At 36.9% G+C, this 21,248-nt stretch overlaps 2 protein-coding genes across 2 annotated transcripts in view; one reads left to right on the top strand and one right to left on the bottom strand.

Moving 5' to 3' along the window:
* The window catches only part of Gls (glutaminase), a 77,276-nt gene extending 60,130 nt beyond the window's left edge, over window positions 1-17,146 (top strand). The window contains exons 15-18 of the mRNA XM_027924979.3: window positions 10,443-10,504; window positions 11,387-11,463; window positions 11,559-11,622; window positions 14,399-17,146. Coding sequence (XP_027780780.1) covers window positions 10,443-10,504; window positions 11,387-11,463; window positions 11,559-11,622; window positions 14,399-14,555 — 360 coding nt within the window. The 3' untranslated portion in view covers window positions 14,556-17,146. The remainder of the gene's footprint in view (window positions 1-10,442; window positions 10,505-11,386; window positions 11,464-11,558; window positions 11,623-14,398) is intronic.
* Window positions 17,147-19,298: 2,152 nt separating this feature from the next.
* The window catches only part of Stat1 (signal transducer and activator of transcription 1), a 37,909-nt gene continuing 35,959 nt past the window's right edge, over window positions 19,299-21,248 (bottom strand). Inside the window, exon 25 of the mRNA XM_027924978.2 lies at window positions 19,299-20,789. Within this exon, the coding sequence (XP_027780779.2) occupies window positions 20,775-20,789 (15 nt within the window). The 3' untranslated portion in view covers window positions 19,299-20,774. The remainder of the gene's footprint in view (window positions 20,790-21,248) is intronic.

Here is a 21,248-nt window from a genome sequence, read left to right as displayed (position 1 = left end):
CAAATACCATCTTGTTACTCTTTGTATCCTGTGACTGTGTCCTGAATTTGAATTTTGGCAGGTAGGAACTACAGAAGATCAGACAGAGTATTTTAGGGCATTTACCAGAAACCAATTTTAACGACAGGCTTTGGAATCTATTTTGAACCCTTCCTACATAAAAGATTTGCATTTAGAGGATTATTTTTTTTTCCTTTTAGAATTTGGTTTGTCTTACTTACAACTAATACAGATTACATGAACAAGTGAATTCTGTGTGTAACTGTGCCATGCCTCACCTCACAGAATAAAATATTACTAAGAATTGTAAATACTAAAATATAGATAGATGCTAAACAATCTAGTGATTAAGACCTGAAAAATGGTGCTAGAGTGATTTTATATGCACAGAGAGCAATGTAAAGTTAGACACACACAGATACATATCAAACTTTAAATGGCTTATTTTTGAGGTTCTTAAAAACATCCTTTTCTCGCAGCTTCCTGTGTAATGTGTTGGCACAGCTTGATATTATAACTTGCGTAGTTATCAAATAAGAAAGGCTGTGAAACTGCTTTGATTAAGCAGTAGAGAAGCATTGTTACATTTCTTTGTGTGTGGTTCATAAAGTACACACACTGGACCCTTCATAATAGAGCTCAGAAGTAAACATGAAAGATACAGAGTTAAGTGTGTTTCTCTAAAGACACATGGAAGTAAGGGATTTTTTTTTTTTTCTCCTTAATATCAAGGCAGTCAGTTAAGAATATTTGGTGGCTGGAGTAACTAGAGTAAACCTATGTCCCTATGCCTTGCTTTGTTATAGTATCTAGAGCATGCTAAAAGAGATGGATCTTTAAACTCGAGTTGAAGACATAATTCTGCCTATACCACTGCCAAAACTTACTTTTTTTTTTTTCAGCAGAAATGGAGCCCCATCTTTTTAGCAATCTGATTTATATTTGTATTTATTTAATTTTAATTTACACAAGATGGAGTCTTTGTAAGAATCTTTTGATTCCAATGACCCTGATTTTATTTTTCTTTGAAGTAATATGTGTAAGTATTTGGTGACCAATTTTATTTCCTGTGTTATTTTGCTTTTAGGTTCTTCATCTCTTTGGGGTTTTATGTACTTATTTTTTAGTTATAATAAAAATTATTAATAAAACAACATCTATTCTAGAAGTGTGGCATCTTGTCTTCTGTCTAAACACATAATATATAAACTAATCTTCATGAAGTTTTACAAATATTTGTATTAGACAGGAAGAGGTTGGGAAGAAAGTAAATGAGAACTTTTGTCAGGGGAGTGCATATGTTCTTTGGGGTTGTCACATGGGAAAGGCAGTTTTGTTTTCAAAGGAATAGCTGCCTTTGACCTTGCTCAAATTTCTATTTTTCTTCTACATGCTACTACTTAATTAGGAGTACTGTTTTTCAAACCACACAAAGGTATATTGTTAGCTACTTTTATAATCAAGTATAAAAGGAGAGATGCTTGAGTTCATTGGTATCTTTTTAGACCATTCATTGACATTTACCCAAATAATATGAGCCACTGAGATAAGAAGCTGTTAATTTGTTGCCAATGCTATAGTATTCATATTTGCTTTTATTCACATTAATCTAAAACACTTTTCATTTTTAGAGGTTTAAATACAAAGAATAAAGATAATGTCTTTAACATTTTTCCATTTGATGTTTGTGGTATTGACATATCAAACTGAATTATTTATTTTGTTCCCCCGTTTTCCCATTTATAAAAAACACCTTTGGTTAGCACCTCAGTATAAAATTAGTGTCTCTGATATCCCTATAAATTCCTTAGTTGGTATTTTCTGATTTCCTATTACAACCTATTTTTATTTTAGTTTTGCATTGTCAAGGAAGTCCCAGGTATTGCTAGGAAATCTGTTGGCCTAACAGATAGTTAGCAGTTGCAAGCACTGGCCCTGGTATCAGTCATTTTGGGCCCAACTCCCTATCGGCCACTTAAAACTCTGATGTCCTGTTCAAGTTGTTTAAATATTTTAGCCTTCAGTTTTCTGTCAGCTGAATAAGAACAGGAATAATAATACTTCAAGTACTTGCCTCAGTCAAGAAAGAGGAGATGTTTCATCTTAACATTTTGTTGTGAAGATGTAATTTAACATTTTGCTTCATGATGTGTCTTCTTAGCTTACCAATAAGTGAAATTATTTCTGCTAATCTATTCATTGATAGATTGAAATGGTTTGCTTAAAAGAGTTTATTATTTAGCTTAACCAAGAGCAGAATGCTTTGGAGCTGTTGTTTTGAATATGTGTGTGTGTGTATGTGTGTGTTTATGTTTATACACACACACACACACACACACACACATATATATGTTTTTATTTATTACATATATTTCTCATTAATTAATTAATTTGGTACCAGGGATTAAACCCAGGGGCGACTACCCCTGAGCAACACTCCAAGCTCTTTTTATTTTTTATTTTGAAACAGGGTCTTGCTAAGTTGCTGAGGGCCTGGCTCAGTTGCTTAGGGCTGAATTTGCTATCCTCCTGCCTCAGCCTCCTGAGTTGTTGGGATTACAAATGTGCACTACTGCACCTAGCTGACCTTATATTTTTTAAGTGAAATTTCTGTAAGATAGAAATTTCCTTTAGAATAAAATTTGCTGTATGATTTATTTCTCTCTTTTGAAATTACCATATGAGAACTTCCTGTATTTGTGTACAAATTTAGAAACACGGTCATGAAATGGGTGCATTGCTTTTCCCATAAAGGATTGATGCTGATTCTCTGATCTTGTCATTTGGATTAGTGTTGTCTATATATAGTATATTAATATCTTTGAATAAATCATTGGAAAGCTTAGGAACATGTAGCATCATACCTTAGACTATCCAATCATAAAAGCATTATAATTTTGTTTTAAACATCCTTACCAATATTAAATAAGCTTAGTAGTAAAGAAAGAGGAAATATCTTTGATCACATATACATTGTATAGATATATTTACCTTTGCCTTTGAGGCGTTTAATTTATATCTGTTGGCAACTTAAAATTTTCTTTTAGCTATACTATAATAGGTTCATATGTGTTTACATGACCTTAAGAAAAATATTTATGAAATAAGTCCGGAAGCTTATCTTCATTTAAAGGCTATAAACAGCCAACTTGGAGTGAAGCTTTTAAAACAAAATTGGATCTGCAGGCATGATGGTTTATTTAACAGATGAAGAGAGTATCTATTCCATGACAATAGATACTGTGATGAACTGGAAATGAGAACTCAGTTTACGTCAAACTAGACATGATAGAAACAGAAGGGTGGTTTTTCAGTTACGCTGTATTCTTTTCATTAAAGCCACTCCAAAAGACCTAAGTAGTCTTTGTATGAAGACAGAAACTAGGATGAAAACCAAGGGAAATGTTAGTTTTGCAGTTGCTAATAGAGTTGACATAAAGTAGTTGGAAGTAAAGTGTGAAACTGACAAACCAACCTTTCCACTCTCTGTCCCTTTCTTCCTCCTCCTTTTCTTTCCATTCCCCCTTCCTTTCAATATTTAGCAAAGGACCTTTATGAATTAGAGCTAAATTGCTATTTAATCTTTTGATTGCCTTCTGTCCTTTGGATAAGAAGATAAGATCTCTTAAGGACAATGCATTGTCAAGGTCAAATCCTACATAACTGAGAATGCAGATGTCTGAGTTTTGTACCAGCTGTACCACTAGTTCACATGTTAAATGAACTTGAGCCAAGCCTCAGAATCTCAGTGGTGGTAATAAATACAATATATCCACCAATGAATTCTACCTCCAGCTTGTCAGGGATTTTTTTAAAAAATATTTTTAGTTCTAGATGGGCACAGTACCTTTACTTATTCATTTTTATGTGGTGCTGGGGATCAAACCCATTGCTTCACATGTGCCAGCACTCTACCACTGAACCACAACTGCAGCCCGTGTCAGGGATTTTTAAAAAGCAGTTAAAACTGTTCAAATGTTGAATTTTTTTAGGGTCATCCATTATATAGGTACAAAGTGATATGATTACTTATAAGTACAGAGTTATCAGGAAATTCGGAAGGAGGAGATAAAAGTCAAACAATTCATTTCTAAACAAGTCCAAAATAAATAGGAGAACGATAGGAGTGATGACCTAAGAACATCTCGTGACCGGTAAAATTGATTGAACCCTCTACCTTCTTCCAGCTTTGTGGGAAGAGTGAGGTTTTGGTACGCCAGGCATGCGGTGTCAAGTGAACTCATGTGAACTGGAACATTTTTGTCCCACTGTTGTGGTGACTTTGTACAAATAAACTAAGATAAGGTTGTCTGGTTCTGAGAAGCAGATTTGATAAGGAAAATGTAGTAGTACTGGAAAAATCTACAAGACGAAGGGAAAACTGTTAACATGGAATTTATGACTTTTTAATGACTCTCTACCCAAGTGGAATTTCTCTTTCCTCTGGGGAGGGAATATGTCAAACATCTTGAGCCCTTAATTTATAGAGCTATAGTTGCTTCTATGTTATTGAAGAATGATTCATGGTGAATGATTCATCAAAATACAGCTTCCATGCCACTGACGGTTACTGTTAACCCATTATTTTCTGGACTTTAGCTATGTAGACAGGTGTTTTAAAGTGAACACAACTCAGATATGCTGTGGGAAATTAGGGAATGAACCTCCATCAAAGGATAGCACACCTACGTTTTTCGCAAGAGTTGTTGGAGGTGAATGAGTGAACTTCTGGGGAGCCTACGCCTTCAGGTTGTTGGCTGTAGTAGGCCTTCTAAAGGTGTGTCAGTTTAGTTGGGAATATTGGTGAAATTCTTTTAGCAGAGCAGGAAATGGACTGTCCCTAATTGAACTAACAATCCATTTGTTGTCTTAAAACTTAGTTTCATTTTCTTTCTTGACTTTCCACCCATAGCTCATGATTTATGCAGACTTAAAATCTAGGGGGCTGTTTGCTGGAATGAAGAGGCGTTTGTGGTTTGACTTTTAAATGGGGCCTGTGCATATGCTGCCTTCTAGAGCTTTCCGGTTTTGGGAAAAGTGACATTCATTTGGGGATCAGATTCCAGTTTTCTGGTTTGGACTAAATTTATCCCTGAAGTTAGCTTTTTATTTTCATGGGAAAAACAACAAACTTCCATGCTAATTTTTAAAAATATTTTATTAGCTGTTGATGGACCTTTATTTGTTTGTATGTTGTGCTGAGAATCTAACCCAGTGCCTCACACATGCTAGGCAGGCACTCTACCACTGAGCCACAACCCCAACCCCCTATATTACTTTTTAATAATTTTTTTAGGGCAAGCTAATGCCCCCCACATTTGTCTGAAAGCCTTTGTACATTGAAGTTTTCTCCTTTACTCTCATATTTATTTCTGAGATGAAATATGCTTGAAAATAAACTGTTAACATACTCTGAATAAACTAATTATATTCTAAAATAATTCTTCAATGGACTTTATTTATAAGAAACGTTCTTTTAGAACTTTTAAAACATTGAATAATTGACTAAGCTTATATATGTAATATCTCTTCAAAGTAGTTTGGTCCAAATTCAGAATTTAAAAAGAAACGTAGTTCATATATACAGTCACTGAAATAAATGAGGATTTATTGCTTAGAAGAGCAAATATATTTTAAGGAGAACTATAGGTAATTAATAATGTACACAAGTAAATGTCCCACATGGTCATTTGTGATGTAGTATGGCAAATGTGGGAGAAGATTATATTAGTTTTACATTAACACATTAATTGTACAATTACTGTACAATTTCATTATGACAGTTCTATACGTGCATATATTGTGTATTGATCAGGTCTACCTGCCCCAATTTTAACTTCTCTCATCCTCCTCTTCCTTTCCCTGGCCTCCTTCCTTATCCTTAATAGTCCCTCTTCTACTTTCAGTTCTCCCCCACACCCCTATACAAGAGAAAACACAAGATACTTGTCTTTCTGTGTCTGGCTTTTTTCAATTAGCTTGATGACTTCTGGTTTCATTCCTTTTCCTACAAACAACAGGATTTTATTCTTCCTTATGAAGACTGATGATACTCTGAATAATACTTCATTGTGTATATGTACCATTTTCTCTCTCTCCATTCATCTGTGGATGAGCACCTAGACCAATCCCATATTTTGGCCATTGTAAATAGTGTCACAATAAACACTGGTGTGCAGGTGTCTCTTTTGTATGCCTATTTCATTTCCTTTGGATATATACCCAGGAGTAGTGTAGCTGGATTCTGTGGTAGTTCTATTTTTAAAATATTGAGTCACCTCTATACTGTTTTTATTCCCCCTCTGTACTGTTTTCCATGATGGTTGTACTGATTAACATTCCTATCAAAGGAGATTACTTCTGATTTAAGAGATTAGCATTCACAGAGTTGGGATAAGAATAACATTTCATTGAGAAATGAGGAGAGAAAGGATGCTTTCAGGGAATAGCATGACTATCTGGCTTAAAAGGGGCAGAAGTTATATTCAGGGTTGTGGTGGGACAGGAGTGCCTAATTGATGACTCTATCCTGACGTGCTGTCAGGGCACTGTGTGGGCAACTGGCAATAAGCTATATGGAAAATGAATGCTGGGATGATTTGGTCTGGGGAGGTGTGGCAGCAAGAAAGGGCATTTCATGATAGCCTTGGAGGGTAGGTAAGAATTTGGGAATCTGGGAGTTTTTAAAGGGAGAGAAGAGTGCAGACATCAAGACACAACAAGGGCAGTAAGACCTATTTTACTCTGTCAAGGTTAAGAGAAAAAAAAATTAGCCTGAAGAAACTTGAATGCAAGACTAAAGAATTTAAATTGTGTCACAAATGATTTTGAGTTTTCTTGACACTCCCCTACTTAGAAACCTTCTGTGATCAAAGCAATGCTTTGAGAAGATGATTAGAAATATGTGAAAGCTTTTGGGAAGTGGAAGGATTAGAGAAGCAGAGGCATCAGGTAGAAGGATTGAATAAATCTGGTAATATAATACATGAAGATGGAGAAGTTGAAGTGATTGATAATGATTATACTCTTAATACCCAAAAGATGATAACAAACTGAATATTTGATACTTTGGGAGAGAATGGTCACTTAATTAGTCTATAGATATTTAATGGTCATGTACTACATGTGGAAGGCACTGGGATTACGGTGGAGAAAGAATAGACAATCTCTGCCCACATGGAGCTTATATTTAATGAGAAAGATAAGAGCTTATATTTAATGAACAAGAGAGAATATTATGTGACAATTTCCATGGAGAGAGTTAACAAAGTAAGGGATAAGGAGTGAGGAAAGCGGGTGTTTCAGTCTGCAGGATAACGTTGGATAAAACCTGAATGGAGGGATTTGATACCACCTATGTGCTGAGGACCTGAAGCCCAGCAAGAAGAAGTGGTAGGGAACCAGATGTGCAGTGTAACTGGGGAGCAGAGCATTTGGATATGCAAGCCATGCTTGAGAGTTGGAATTTGATTCTTGGTCTGATAGATTCTTAGTCTTTGATTCTTGGTCTGATAGATTCTTTGTCTGATAAACAGCAAGTACCTCGATGTTTTCATGAGATTCCTATGTTAGCAGTTAAATAGGAGGAACAATTGGGAGGCTGTCCCATCCCTCTAGGTGAAGCAAGCTTGTAGCTCAGATAGACCTACAGCAGTAGAGAGAGGTAGTAAGAACTGGTGGGAGGATTTGTTGATGAGCTACTTGTGGTTATGAGAGAAGGAACACAAGGAGTATTCTCAGGGTCTGTGTGGTGGACTTGTGTGAATTAGTAATTGTTTCTGGGCAGAAGCAGATCTGCTCCTTATCTCTGAGTGAAGAAGGCTTCCTTCTTCCCTGGATACCTTGGTGGGAAGAAGCTGGCTGGGTACCCCTAAATGGCTGTGGAGGACTTAAATGCAGCAGTCTTGGGTGACTTCTGGGGCATTAGAATGAGCAACTGCATGAATTACAGTGTCATCCCTAAATGGGAGATTCTGGAAGAGCTGACTGGAAGTCAGGGAAGGCAAAACAAATCAAGTTCTGAGACACCCCTGAAATACCTGAAGGTAATGTCAAGTAGACAGGTAGATGCAGACTTCTGGAGCGAGAGTGGGCAGCTGTCAATATTGTTACTGTTTTTGAGTTTGAAGTTTCAGTGTGGCAATCAAGTAGAGCTATAGGGTTGGTGTTTAGATACAGTGATTAAAGATATAGATTGAAAAGTCATTCTGCCCAGAGGTACATATGAAACATTCGAGGGACGTTATGTTGAAAACCAAGAAAGATGGAGACTGACTTGAAGTATAATTAGACAGTGGAAAGTGGGCAGGGGATGTGCAAAGGAGCCAGCAGGAGGAGCAGTGTCTTGGGAGAAAAGTCCTGAGAGAGTGGGGAGTGTGAGGAGGACAAGAGGAATCAGGACTTAGGAAGCTGCTGGAACTTCTTAGAGTACTGTTCAGAGGCAACAGTGAATACGAAGATAGTTTTCAGGGAATTCAAAAGTATAAAATACTTGCAAAAATATGCACTGATAAAGGGAATAAGAGGGTCAAGTGGTAGTTTTTCAAAATGGGATGCTGTGTCTGCATTAAGGCAGACATAAGGGAACCAGTGAAGAAAGAGGTCGGAGAAGCTAGAAACAAAGGTGTTAAGGGAGCACAGTTAGGAGGTCTGGAAGACTGTGTGAAGGAATGGGTAAAGAAGCAGATCTTGGCAGTGAGGAAGGATGGATAACTTTTTGGTTTGAGGCACAGAGGGAAAAAGAATAGGTATTAAGTAAGTACTCTGCATAAAAATGAGGGGAGAGATGAGAGGTGTTTTTTTCCCCCAATCAAGTATTCAGGGTCATCACTGTTTTATGAGTGGCCTCTGGTGTTAAAGACCTGAATAAAGTATAAAGGACACTAATGAAAAAATAATTGTGAACTAGCAATGAGAGACCAGTGGGAAGTATGAATGGTCTCTGGTAGTTAAACAGCATTCTGTAGCTAAAGAGCACAAGGGGAATTCCGAGAAAGGATTTAGAACCGATACCACTAAAAAAGATGCCAAGAGCACCTAAAAAAAAAATAGAAAAAAAATGGTGCATAACCCAAAAGAGCATATCAGAGTTACCTAGACTTTAAAAAAGGCTATGTGCATGTTTACCTCCTTTCCCTAAAATGTATCAATTTGAGGTATAAGAGTTAGATGACTAGAAATGGGATGGTGGGGGATGCTTATATATTAAAGAGTATTCTGGATGTAACTTTCTCCCACCTCCATACAGAACATTGTCTGGACTGTTCAGAGGGACTGACTTCAGGGGACAGGATGGGCAGCAGTAGTAAAGAATGGCAGGAAGGGAAGTTAATGGACTGAAGGAGTATTAGCTTTTTAAAGGATACCAACACTAATGGCCGGTAGTGTTATTTTGGAGGTATACAGCTCAAGTAGTTCCTGTATTCAGAACTCTGCAAGGCCTCTCATATGTTCATGAATCTCCCAAGGAGATTTAATATTTTAAGGATATATCTGATCACAGGACCCTTATTTTCATGGAGCATCTTGCAGACTATAGTTTTGCTACAAAACAGGCTTAGAAAATACTGGTCAGTTTGTTAGTTTTTAAAAATTCACAGGTTGTGGGGGGCCATAACACAAACAGAATGTCCAGTTTAAGATCTTGAAGCACAGCTCCAGAACTAGGTTGTTTGTGGATAACTAGGTTACTTTCCATCCCTCCCATTGAGTTTTCATTTCCTACCATTGCGTCTAATGTTAGTTGGGTCATCAATATGAATGTTGAGGTTATAAAGCACAAGACAAACTGGAAATTTATAAAATATTTACCAACAAATTGTATGATCAGTAGTGTAGTTTTTCATCAACATTGCTGGGTTGATCCACCTTTTAAGCAGTTTTATGGGTTCTCTAAATGCTCTAATTTGTACCTGATGGGCAGGGAAACAAAAACTCCAGTGAAGTACAGCCCTATTCCTAAGTTTAAGATGATAAATACTGAGTTTTGTCTTTAAGATTTGCAAGGAATCCAGTTAGTGGAGAGGAATGTTATTGCTGGCAGGGATTAGATACTTAAAATAGCATGATTTAGTTTTTAATCATGTGATGACTTTTATCAGTATACAAACTTGCTCACAGAACTGAGACATGCTAAATGAGAAGAGTGCTAAAGCATTTTCAGTTGCCCCAAATAGCAGATTGTGAGCTTCCACTCTTGTGCCAACTGGTATCATTCCATTCCTTCTCTCATGAACCTTATCTTTATTATTGAATCTTCCTTCATAATACTGTTAAAAGAAGCAAATACCACACATGTGTATATTTGGTTATAGAAGTGTACTTGATAACCTTTTGTGAGTGATCCAGCTGAAGTATTCCAAGCACATGGAAATAACCAGTGACAGTTGAACACTGTGGGTTTGTCTTTTCCTGTGAATGTCTGAACTTTCTTTTCTTCACAGGTAAAATCAGTGATAAACCTTTTGTTTGCTGCATACACTGGAGATGTATCTGCCCTTCGAAGGTATGTTGTCTGGGTGGATTAGCATGTGGTTTTCCATTATTGTGAAGTTGACGCTAGGTTAGCAGCCTAGCATCAAGGCTAAGGTCTCACTTACATTTCCCTCTAATAAAAACAACCCAAACAAAATTTTTATTAAACCCCCATGTTCAATGCTTTAGGCCTGCAGCCCAGTCTCGTTCTTTTCCATCTTTTAGAAAAGCCTAGATATCTGCATTCCCAAATGGTAACTTATCCAACTAACCTGGCTAATTAATATTAGGGGTTTACCATTATTGGACAGTACCTCCCCATTCCACATTCACTCCCCATCTCTGGTGGGGGGATGGGACAAAGATGGGGAATCTGGTGTCCTGTAAATCATCAGGATCGGAAAGACCATCTACTACCGAATACTTAATATAAAGTCTCTTGTATAGAGTTGCAACTGACCTTTAAATGGAAAGATGTATAGGCTTAATTTCTACATTTGTTTCAAAGTCCAGTCAGTACTCATAAATTGTAGAATGTAAAGTATCAAATTAAAGAATGGGAATCTCTGTGAAGACATACAACTTTACTATTAGCTTCTTGCCCTGTTGAGACATAACATTTGGTATAGGTGTGTCTTTCTTCTGGAGTTTGAATAATAGCGTGATAAAACTTAATTCTGTGAGAGATGGTTAATATTTCATCCTACCCCCAAATAGCAAAGATAAGGATGAGGTGAGGTGGCATTTCCCAGGACACCTGGGTACTGAGTGAATAGGGACTCTAGTTAACATTAATGAGCCTGGCAAAGGATGGCGCCTGACAGGCCCTGAGGTTAAATTTATAGAGTGAATGTTACAGTGTGAACTGAATTTGTTTTATATATACTGAATAGCTATGCTTATGAATTTTCAGATTTGCTTTGTCAGCCATGGATATGGAACAGCGGGATTATGATTCCAGAACAGCACTTCATGTAGCTGCTGCAGAGGGTAATACATAAACCAGTCATTTATTATTATTTTCCCCAGAGTTAACTTCTACTAAATACTAATATCTGTTTGTTTGTTTTTTTTTGGGGGGGTAGGTCATGTTGAAGTCGTTAAATTTTTGCTGGAAGCTTGCAAAGTAAATCCCTTCCCCAAGGACAGGTAAGCACTTACATACCTTTTACCATAATGGGCAAGTCAGTATTTGATTATACAGGACTACAGTATTTAAGTGATGGTATATGTAAAGTCACTAAGGCATTTGAATCTGCTGTGGTGTCTTTCCAGAGGCAACAAACAAAACCTTGTTTCTGCTAGATGGGTTATCTGATCTCCCATATCCTATTTCTTATCTAAGAATGGTATTCTTATTAGAAAATTTCAGCCTTGACTATCAGTCCACACACTACATGAAAAAGAAAGTTCTTTGTGTTTGGAAAGAGAAAATAGAAATTCTGTCCTCACAGGGCTTTTAACTACACAGGGGAGATAGGATAAACATATAAGAATGCAGAAGTAAAAGAGCCCATCTTGAGGGGCATATGAAGAATGTGTAAGAAAGCTTCTGAAAAAGAACTCTATAATGAATACATTGGAGTTTGCTGAAAGTCCAAGATTTGGGTAGAAAGCTTTATCAGGCTTTGTAGAAGTTGAATTCTAGCCAGTGATTTTGGGGGAAAGATCAGCGTTCAATCTATAGTAGGAAGAATTTGCCTGGGGTGTTTTCTGGTCCTTTCCTCTCCCTCCTGGTCCACATGGCAAACTGCTACCCTTCCTGTGGCAAATGCTGTCCACAAAGTGAGCAATGCAGGGATAAGAGCCCAGGGCATGACCATGTATAGTAAATTGTGCACTCACAATACTTGATGTTATTTATTGAAGAAGAGCAGATGAGTCAGTGAGTATTGAGAATAAAGGGTTAGAATAACATGAGTAAGAAATATTTGATTTAGAGTTTTGCTATGTATAAGGACTGTGGATTTGATGTCTGAGGAATGGGAGTTACTGTATTAAGTTTAGAGCAAGTTGATTACTCTCTAGGTATTAAATGTGTTTACTAAGCTATATCTACTTTTTAAAAATTAGGGCCTAGATCTCATTGGTTCAGCTTGTAAGAAATGAGAAGTTATGTTAGTGTCTGAACAGTGTGTGAGTGTGGTAACACATCTGCTTATCTAACTTTACTCCTATAATTATTTAAATAACACGAGGACTATTTGTGGCAGTATTCCAAAACCTCAAGTTAGGGTGACAGTTCTCCCATTTATCCCCAAATGTAATATCCTTCTCAGCTCTTTATAGAGGAAGAAACCAAAAGAATATTTCCCCTGTGTTTATAATTCCTAGTAAACACTAGTATGTGCTAGAAATATTTACTGTGTTTTTATATATTTGAACCCCTCCCCAAGTTGGCCTCTAAGAATGCAGAAGTAAAAGAGCCCGTCTTGAGGGGCAAGTTAGCTAAGTTAACTATTCAGCCTAACCCCACCCCTCAAAAACTAACAGATTTTAGGATGGAAGCTATAGACCCAAAACAATTATTTTTCTTCATTTCCTAAGAATCAGTATCATCTAAAATTATAAACTAGGCTTGAGTGAAATTAGTATATTCTTTGAAGTTGATTATTCTTCATTGTTTCATGGGAAAAGAGTTATAAAAAGGTAACTTATGGTGGCATTCAATTCTTAGAAAGCCCACATAATCACATGCTGTTGAAGATGACTGAAAAGTCCCTCTGTAGAGCCACTGTCTCCCTCAACTAAGGAAGGCCTGTACAGAAATAAAAAACCATTAGTCCAGCTGTTTTTTGAGAAACACAAAAGATACTTGTAAAGTGTTACTTACCTGATTTAAAAAATTAAGAATAGGGTTGGGGTTGTGACTCAGTGGCTTTCCCTCTGGCGGGGAAAGTTGAGTGCTCACACGTATGAGGCACTGGGTTCAATCCTCAGAATCACATAAAAATAAATAAACAAAATAAAGATATTGTGTCCATGTATAACTAAAAAAGTATTTTAAAATATTTAAGAACAGGTTACCAAAAATGTTTAAAAATGAGACAGTTTTAAACACTTTTGGTTTCATAATGTGACCAGTAATACAGCAAAGGAAAGAAGGAAACAGAAGCAAAGTGGAGAGAGTGGCCCATGAGCCCACAGAGCAGGACACTGGCAGCCTCTGAGAAGTTCTTGACACAAGTAGAGAGGGAAGGAGAGGGCCTTCTCACTTGTGCAGTATCTGGAACTCAGACTCATCCCTGCCCTGTGCTGCGGTGTGAGCCTCACAGTGCTGTCTCTGCCGATTAGGCAGTGCTATCCCTTCTTCATTTCTTCATATCCTGGAATCTTTATCTACCTTGCTCTTAACAGCGCAGCCCCAGCACACTTAATAAGGAAGGGAAACTGAGTCTTCTGTGTGGGTAGAGGTGTAGGTGAGCCCACACTTCCCATCCTACTGAAGGTGATGGAAATGTCACTTTCTCTGGGTCAGTCTTGTTCCTCCAATACATGGTTAAGCCCTCATAGAGTTATGGTTATTTCTAGACTTGTGAGATTTATTGTGATGTTTGAATTGACTGGAACATTTATTTAAAAATAAATCCTTTGGACTTTTCAGGAACCTTTGAGGTATCTATTTTGTCTGTCAAAACTAGGACTTTCCTTATAAAGGTCCCTCCACAAGCACTTGGATATGTAAACCGGTTCCTCTCATAGAGATATTTTTCTCTTCATCCTCATATCCCAAATTGTCTGTGAGATCAGTTTTTAAATTATAAATTCCTTTCTGCATTTCTGCTAACGATTTTTACTTGTAATATTGCTAAAGTGATTAAACCTGGGTGGCTGTTTAACCTATATTAAAACCTAGGGATGTTGGATGATCATCTTCATGCAGAAATTACCTAATGACCCTGTCCATACTGTGCCACTTGTTTAGGTGGAATAACACTCCCATGGATGAAGCACTGCACTTTGGACACCACGATGTATTCAAAATCCTCCAGGAATACCAAGTCCAGTACACACCTCAAGGAGACTCCGACAATGGAAAAGAAAACCAAACAGTCCATAAGAATCTTGATGGATTGTTATAATGGTCTTAAATCCCAAGATTTAAATCACTTACCTATTTAATTGTGGAAAATGATTATGAAGAACATGTGTATTTCTATCTGGTAGTGATGTATATTTTACATTTGTCATTTCAGTGTTACCGGAGTTTTCTTCATTGTGCGCACAGGACAAATCTGATCTCTTTGGGAAAAAATAGAAATAAAACAATCTCCCTCCATAATGTGAGCAATATTTACCTCGTGCACTGTATAATTTGATGTAAAAGAAATAGTTACCAATGCTAGCTTAAGTGTGTGGTCTTCATGATTCATTTGTGTGTTTTGTGAACTTTCAATTCATGGTGATGATTTGCTGATACACACTTATACATTAAGCTCTGTTGTACAGTCTGTCCAAAGGGGTCAAGGCTGTCTTCAGAAGCAAACAGTGTGACTTTGAAGACTTCAAATATAGATTTAGTTTTGAGTGTTGAACAACAATTATGCAACAATATGGTTGAGTGTTTAAAATGTCTCCCATCACCCTCGCTTCATGATGTGACTCTAAAATAGTTAACAGCTGTTAGTAGGATAGGCCAATTCTGATTAGACTGTATCAGGGAATCTGTTTAAAAATATGTTTGGTGACCAAAACATATGTGTGAATATAATTATAATACTTTTGAACATTTTTTCTTTTTTGATATCCCCTTAGTCCAGCCTCTCTTCTCAGACTTTAGCTGTCTGCCTCTTCCCTCTGGCTGGGAAAGTGAGTGCTGGCATACTATGCAGTTTTCATGTTTCCACAGTAAGTCAGAAAATGCCTCACATTTCTGGCATCAGAGCTAGTACTTTGCCATTTGTATAGAGGATGAACCAGAAACAAATTACTAAGGATAAATTAGTCCAATTCATTTGTTCTGAAAAAAAAAAAAAACAAAGGCATGTGCCGCTACAGCTCTTTAAAAAGTTATTTTTCAGCTCCTAGACAAAGACAAATTCAGAAATGCTCTAAGTTACCAAAGTTATTCTGACTGTAAGGGAACTGCTACAAATAACATTTGTTTTTAAATCTGCCATTCAAAGTCTGCATCAAGATATTTGTCCTCTTCGGGAAGACCACTGGATCACTCCCGATTTTTTCTCATTCTCTACCGTATAATTTTTTGTGGGTTCTATAGTTCAATAATGAGAAAAAGCCAATCCATTTTAAATTGATACCCATCATTTTGTCTTAGGGAGTTAATTCACGATTCATTTAGAAAGTAGGTAAAAGGGGCTTCAGAACTGAAGAACAATTTTCTAGTAAATGCACATACATTGTATCTTATCATAACCTCAAAGAAATAAAGAGGTATGTCAGTGAGGATTTCTGACATTAAGCATACTGTCCATACATGTGTATACATGGACTTCTTTGAAGCTATTTAGTGAAATGAGCAGAATTCTCAACTACATGAATGCTAGTTGTTACCACATTAATGTGGCAATTCCCCCCGCCTCCCAATCAGCATAGACTGCTGCTTCCAAGCTTTATTATGCCCAATGGCACTGTTACTCACTCCAGCAGTCCCCTGGTGCTTTGACTTTTGCTTTTAGTCTAAGTCAGTAGCTTTTGCCACTGCCCTCCCAATCCCTAGATGGCACCTCCCTTGGTGAAACCACGCCAGTGTTCCTTAGCTGCTCAGTTACAAAGGCGGCTCCTGTGTTCCAGCATCTGTGGGGAGAAAGGAAGGTGGGCACCACTGTGTTCCTGCCCCATGGATCTTATCAAGCCGTTCAAACAGGTTGTATTTGCAAGACGCTGTACAGGAGCAGCATTATCCCCACAGGTATTGGGGTAGACATATTTTAATTGAAATCAACAAGGATAACTGCCTAAATAGCAGCTTGCTGTCTGTGATTAAAATGAAACATTAAGGTGGTTCAGTTGTGTGTTTTAAGATTACCAATGAGTGATTTTGAGGCTTTTATCTAATAATGAAGTTCTAACTATTATTTGGGAACAAAGAGAGTTTTCTTCCTTTCTCAGATCCAAACTGCTTTGTAAAATTCTTTGTGGTTTAGTTAAGTGTGCCATTATTTCCCCAAGATGTTATCTAAGACTTTGTGCCAGGTGCTCTGGCTGTTTGCTACTGGCTGGTGATAATGAGTACATTTTATTTAAATGCTTGTTGAATGCTTGTTTACTGCTGCCATCAGTAAACTCCAAAGATCTTTTTGTTTTAGCTTTAGGATCATATGTGCTTTTTCTGTATCCTGGGAGCTTTGGATGGTCGTGTTAATATAAAGCTTTGTATACATTGTCGTTTTTATTGGTCTTGGTTCTAATGGTCTCATCTTTGGTGATATGCTGTCCCCACTGCTGCCCCACACTGCCTGTAGCTGCCGAGTTGGATTCGCTTTTGCTTCTGTGGTCTGTCTGGCAGGGAAATGAATGAGCTGTTAACGGATTTGGATTCTTCCTGGAGATTACACAGCTATGAATGTATTTGCTTTCAATATCTCCCAAAGTGGATCTAATCTTCAAAGTATAAATTGTTAAGTATTCTGAAATTGGGAAACATTTTATTTTAAATGAAATCAGATAGTGTTGCTTTTTACAGCATAATAAATACATGTATGATAAAAAAGTGTGAAAATGGATTTTCTTAAAACAACTAAGGTTTTTCTCTTACGACCCTGGGTTGAACACTTTACTGAGTGTAGGGATCATGTCCAGTTGGTCAGATCCATTGCTAATGCCTACTATGAACCAGGTAGTATGCATGGTGTCAGGTGGGGCTATCACAATGACAAAGCCAAGGAGTTCATCCTCAAAGATGTGGGAATGGGGAAGCACATTCTATCCTCTAGAATTTAACACTACCCTTTCATTGTTACAAAGTGCTCAGTAAATACTTGTTGAACTGAACCATTGAACATATTCTTGAATGAGAGGACAGGTTATTTTTATTTATAAAACCTTAATCTACTTGGAGAGTTGAACCTGGTGCTACCACACTAGGATCTGAGTTGGACCAGTTGGCAAAGCTAAGCTCCTGCCTAATTTGTTATATGTAGGAATGGCATTCACTTCCAGTGCCAGAAACCCTGGTCCTTGGAGCACTCTTTCCCTTCAGGTTTAAGGTTTGTGTCTGGTTCATGGTAGACATGAGCACCAGGGCCAATACATTTTCATCTATCAAAGTCATTTATCACAGACTAAATTGTTTGGCTATAGAAGCCACGGTATTTTACCATCTTCATTATTGATATTTTAGAAATGCAGGAGACATCAGAAATTCTCTAATCTAACCCATTCTTTTATTGATGAAGCTGGGACTCAAGAGAGGCTCATGATACAGAACTCTTAGTCCCATACTCTTTTCCTATATCCTATAATAAGGTCCTACTGACTATGGACAGAATTTGCATTTAAACTTATTTATATTAAATAATTCACATCAGCTAAGGCTTCTCCGCTGTGGAATTTTAAGGTCAGGCATAGCTGCTATAAAGTTAAGCTCTGTAACATATAGGCAACTTCACCTACACCTATCAGTGCAGATGTACAGATAATCCCAAGGGAGAAACTTTATATTTGTTGTTGTGTAACAAGATCATTTTATTTTTGTGTGGCTATTTTAGGGGTTGGGTTAATCTTCATAGTAAAATGAGTAAATTCGTAAATCATAGACTGAATGGTTCAAGGAAGCCCCCTATGTATGTTAAAAGGTGGCACTTGAAAAAAAAACTTTTGCAGAAAGGGGAATTTTATAGTTATGTATGGAGTGGATGTGATTTATTAGATTATAGAAGGTCCAGCTCAGATCCTAGTGAGATAGGAAGGTTATATGATCCAGATCCTAGAACATCTTAGGTTTATCATGGTTTTGTTCACCAATATTTCCCAAACATCTAGACTAGAGCCTGGCTCATGGCAAATACTGAATACATACTTGACGAATTAATAAATTAATGAATCTTAGCCAACCAAAAGATGCCACTTGAATAAATACCCCTTACTTGGGGAACAATATCTGAGTTCAAAGACTAGGTACAAGAATTTCCAAAACACTTTCTAGCTTTTTCCCTGGAGCAGTCAGATGTGACAGAGGACTATTTTGTTCATTAAGACCTGCCTTCATATTCCACTTTAGTTTGTAGGCAGTAAAAACATCTTGCTCATTTAATGCCATCTCTGAAAATAATTCTCTTTTCTTGAAAATAATAAATTTATCCTAAGTGGTACATATATGCTCTATGCTTAGAAAACACCTACCAAATTTACAAGTGTCATATAAACACTATCCAAGATATACTTAAAACACAAACACAGCTTAATCCATGATCTGCTCAGCAATATTTTAGTGGTCAATTAAATGAGACTACAAATTGATCTCTTCCACTGACCTATCTTAATCTGCCATTTAAATTCTGGTTACAAGCATGGTGAGTAAGGAGAATATTTAAGAAAGTAGTGTTATTAATCTTATTGTAAAATAAGGACTGATACGTAAATGAGGTAAATATTAAACCAGTTCATAATGCCAGCATTATTAAAACCTTATACTAAAGATTGGCTGGTACAGTAAAATGAAACTATGCCAATCATTCTTAAAGGACAAAAGTTTAACAAGTAGTTAAATCCTAGGAATTAGGGACAATATTCACAAAAATGTGGTCATGTTTCTTGATTTTTTCAGTTTGAAGATTCAACCAAAACCCAGCCAGGTTCATACTATCCTATGTAAAAACTGATAAGAGGCCTCAATTTGTGTAGTAATAAGAAAAATAAAAAAATACTGTGTGCATATTATATTTAATGTAATATATATACTTTAGCTTTAATTATAAAGTAGATGTCAAGAAAATTTATCTCCACCAAAGAATAACACAGCATTTCTGTAATCACATAGTTGTGGTGGTGGAAATGGAGAGAGGAGAGCGGCCACGCAGACAAGCGGTCTGTGAAAGTTATTCAGAAGAACCCTGTGGACTCATCCCTTATCACTGCTCTGTGTCCACACTAATGAAAGAAGACCATATAAACAAAACAAAACAAAACAAAAAAATAGTACATTCCACAAAACATCATCCATTCAAAAAACTATGTGGAAAAACCGCAAGACAGATAATGGAACCATTTGCAAACATAATTGTCAGAAAATCACATTTATCAGTGAAAAATATGCAGTTCTCCGTGCAGTTACATAGGACATGAGTTCTGAAATAATTTGATTTTCACGTTATCTATGGTTAATGATTCAAGTTGTCAGTAACTACGTTTTCTACTCCTTTCTCAATTTTATGGCTAATAGACTAAATACCAGCTAATAACAGTAAAAACAAATGAACCCATTTAAGAAACATGAATTAAATTCCTGGGTTTATCTCCGTCTGCAATTAATTTCAATGTTTTAAAAAATAAAGAGATCTGCCTTAAGAGGGCTGTTGTTAAGAGCTTGGCTCCCTTCATGGAAGGGCAAAGACAATTTCATTCACCAGTGACCAGGATGAAGGTGAAACACACTAAGCTCTGAATATTAAATATTAAACAGAAAACTCTATTTATGAATTTAGAAAATGTACTTCCTTCTATTGATAACAGCCAATATTATTCAGCCATAACCAACACAAAAGCTAATTCTCTTCTAGAAAAAAAGAATTTTTCTCCAGTTTTAAATGGCCAGTGTGGAAGATATAATTAAAATGAAGAGCACAACTTCTTTTTCTCCTACCCAGATGCAAGAAGGCTACTTTTGATAAAGTATTGATATATAATTTTACATAAACTTGGCTTTGAACTATTTCATTGGCAAAACAATAGACTTTCAGCCATATTTAAAGCAGAATGGAAATTTTCTTTTTCTACATCAAGAGTTCCCAAGTAACCAATATCTATCCAACAACCTGTAACAGCTGGGCACTGATTTCATGCACAGCATTTGCTAAATTGTTGCCAAACTTCTCACCTTTCCCAAAGGTCTCTCATTCTAGTCCTGATGCTTTGGGTGCATATGGATGTTTTTCATTTGCAAAATCCACTCTGTGGAGAGTGCCTTTCAATTTCACCTTCAATAAAATGCATGAAGCCCTTCAGAGTAACATGTTTCTGAATAAGAGAAACATCCACTTGCTATCAATAGGCTGCAGCAAATTTGTTGTCCTCTCTTTCATTTCCCTAGAAACATAGGATGTGAAGGAACAGAGCAGCAGGAAGGAGTCACAGATGGGAAGAGAAAAATGTCGCCAGAGAAGATGAGAAAAATTCATGCTCTATACTGCATTCATCTGTAAGAGATAAAAGATGGTTAAGTTTATCACATTGATCTTGTGACAAGCAAGTTCAGATATTTAACATCACTGTAGAATGTAGTGGAAGGAAGACACTTCTAACAGCAATAACCACCAATGAATTTGAGGACCTTCAACATGACCTACCCATTTTCTGGACTAATCAAGACCTTTTATATCACTTAAGCTGATGGATTATTACTCTACAGCCTGCTGGCTTAATTTTGTGAATCTATCCAGACTGCATAAAGCTTTCTGCTGTTATGCAAGTCTGGGGACAGAGCAATGTGGCAAATCCACTCATGCAAAACAAGGGTGAGGAAATGCTGAGTTATACGCCAGAGGGAGAGAGGGATGTGAGGGAAATGATGAATTTCCCTTAAAGGTCACTCATAGGTAAAATAAATGAATGTTTCAAATACAGGCCAGAGAAGTAGAATTATTAAGATCCCCTAC

This window comes from Marmota flaviventris, chromosome 11, assembly GCF_047511675.1.
Source record: "Marmota flaviventris isolate mMarFla1 chromosome 11, mMarFla1.hap1, whole genome shotgun sequence".
Taxonomy (NCBI): Eukaryota; Metazoa; Chordata; class Mammalia; order Rodentia; family Sciuridae; genus Marmota; species Marmota flaviventris.
Note: the sequence above shows the minus strand (reverse complement) of the source record. Positions and strands in the feature narration are given on the sequence as shown.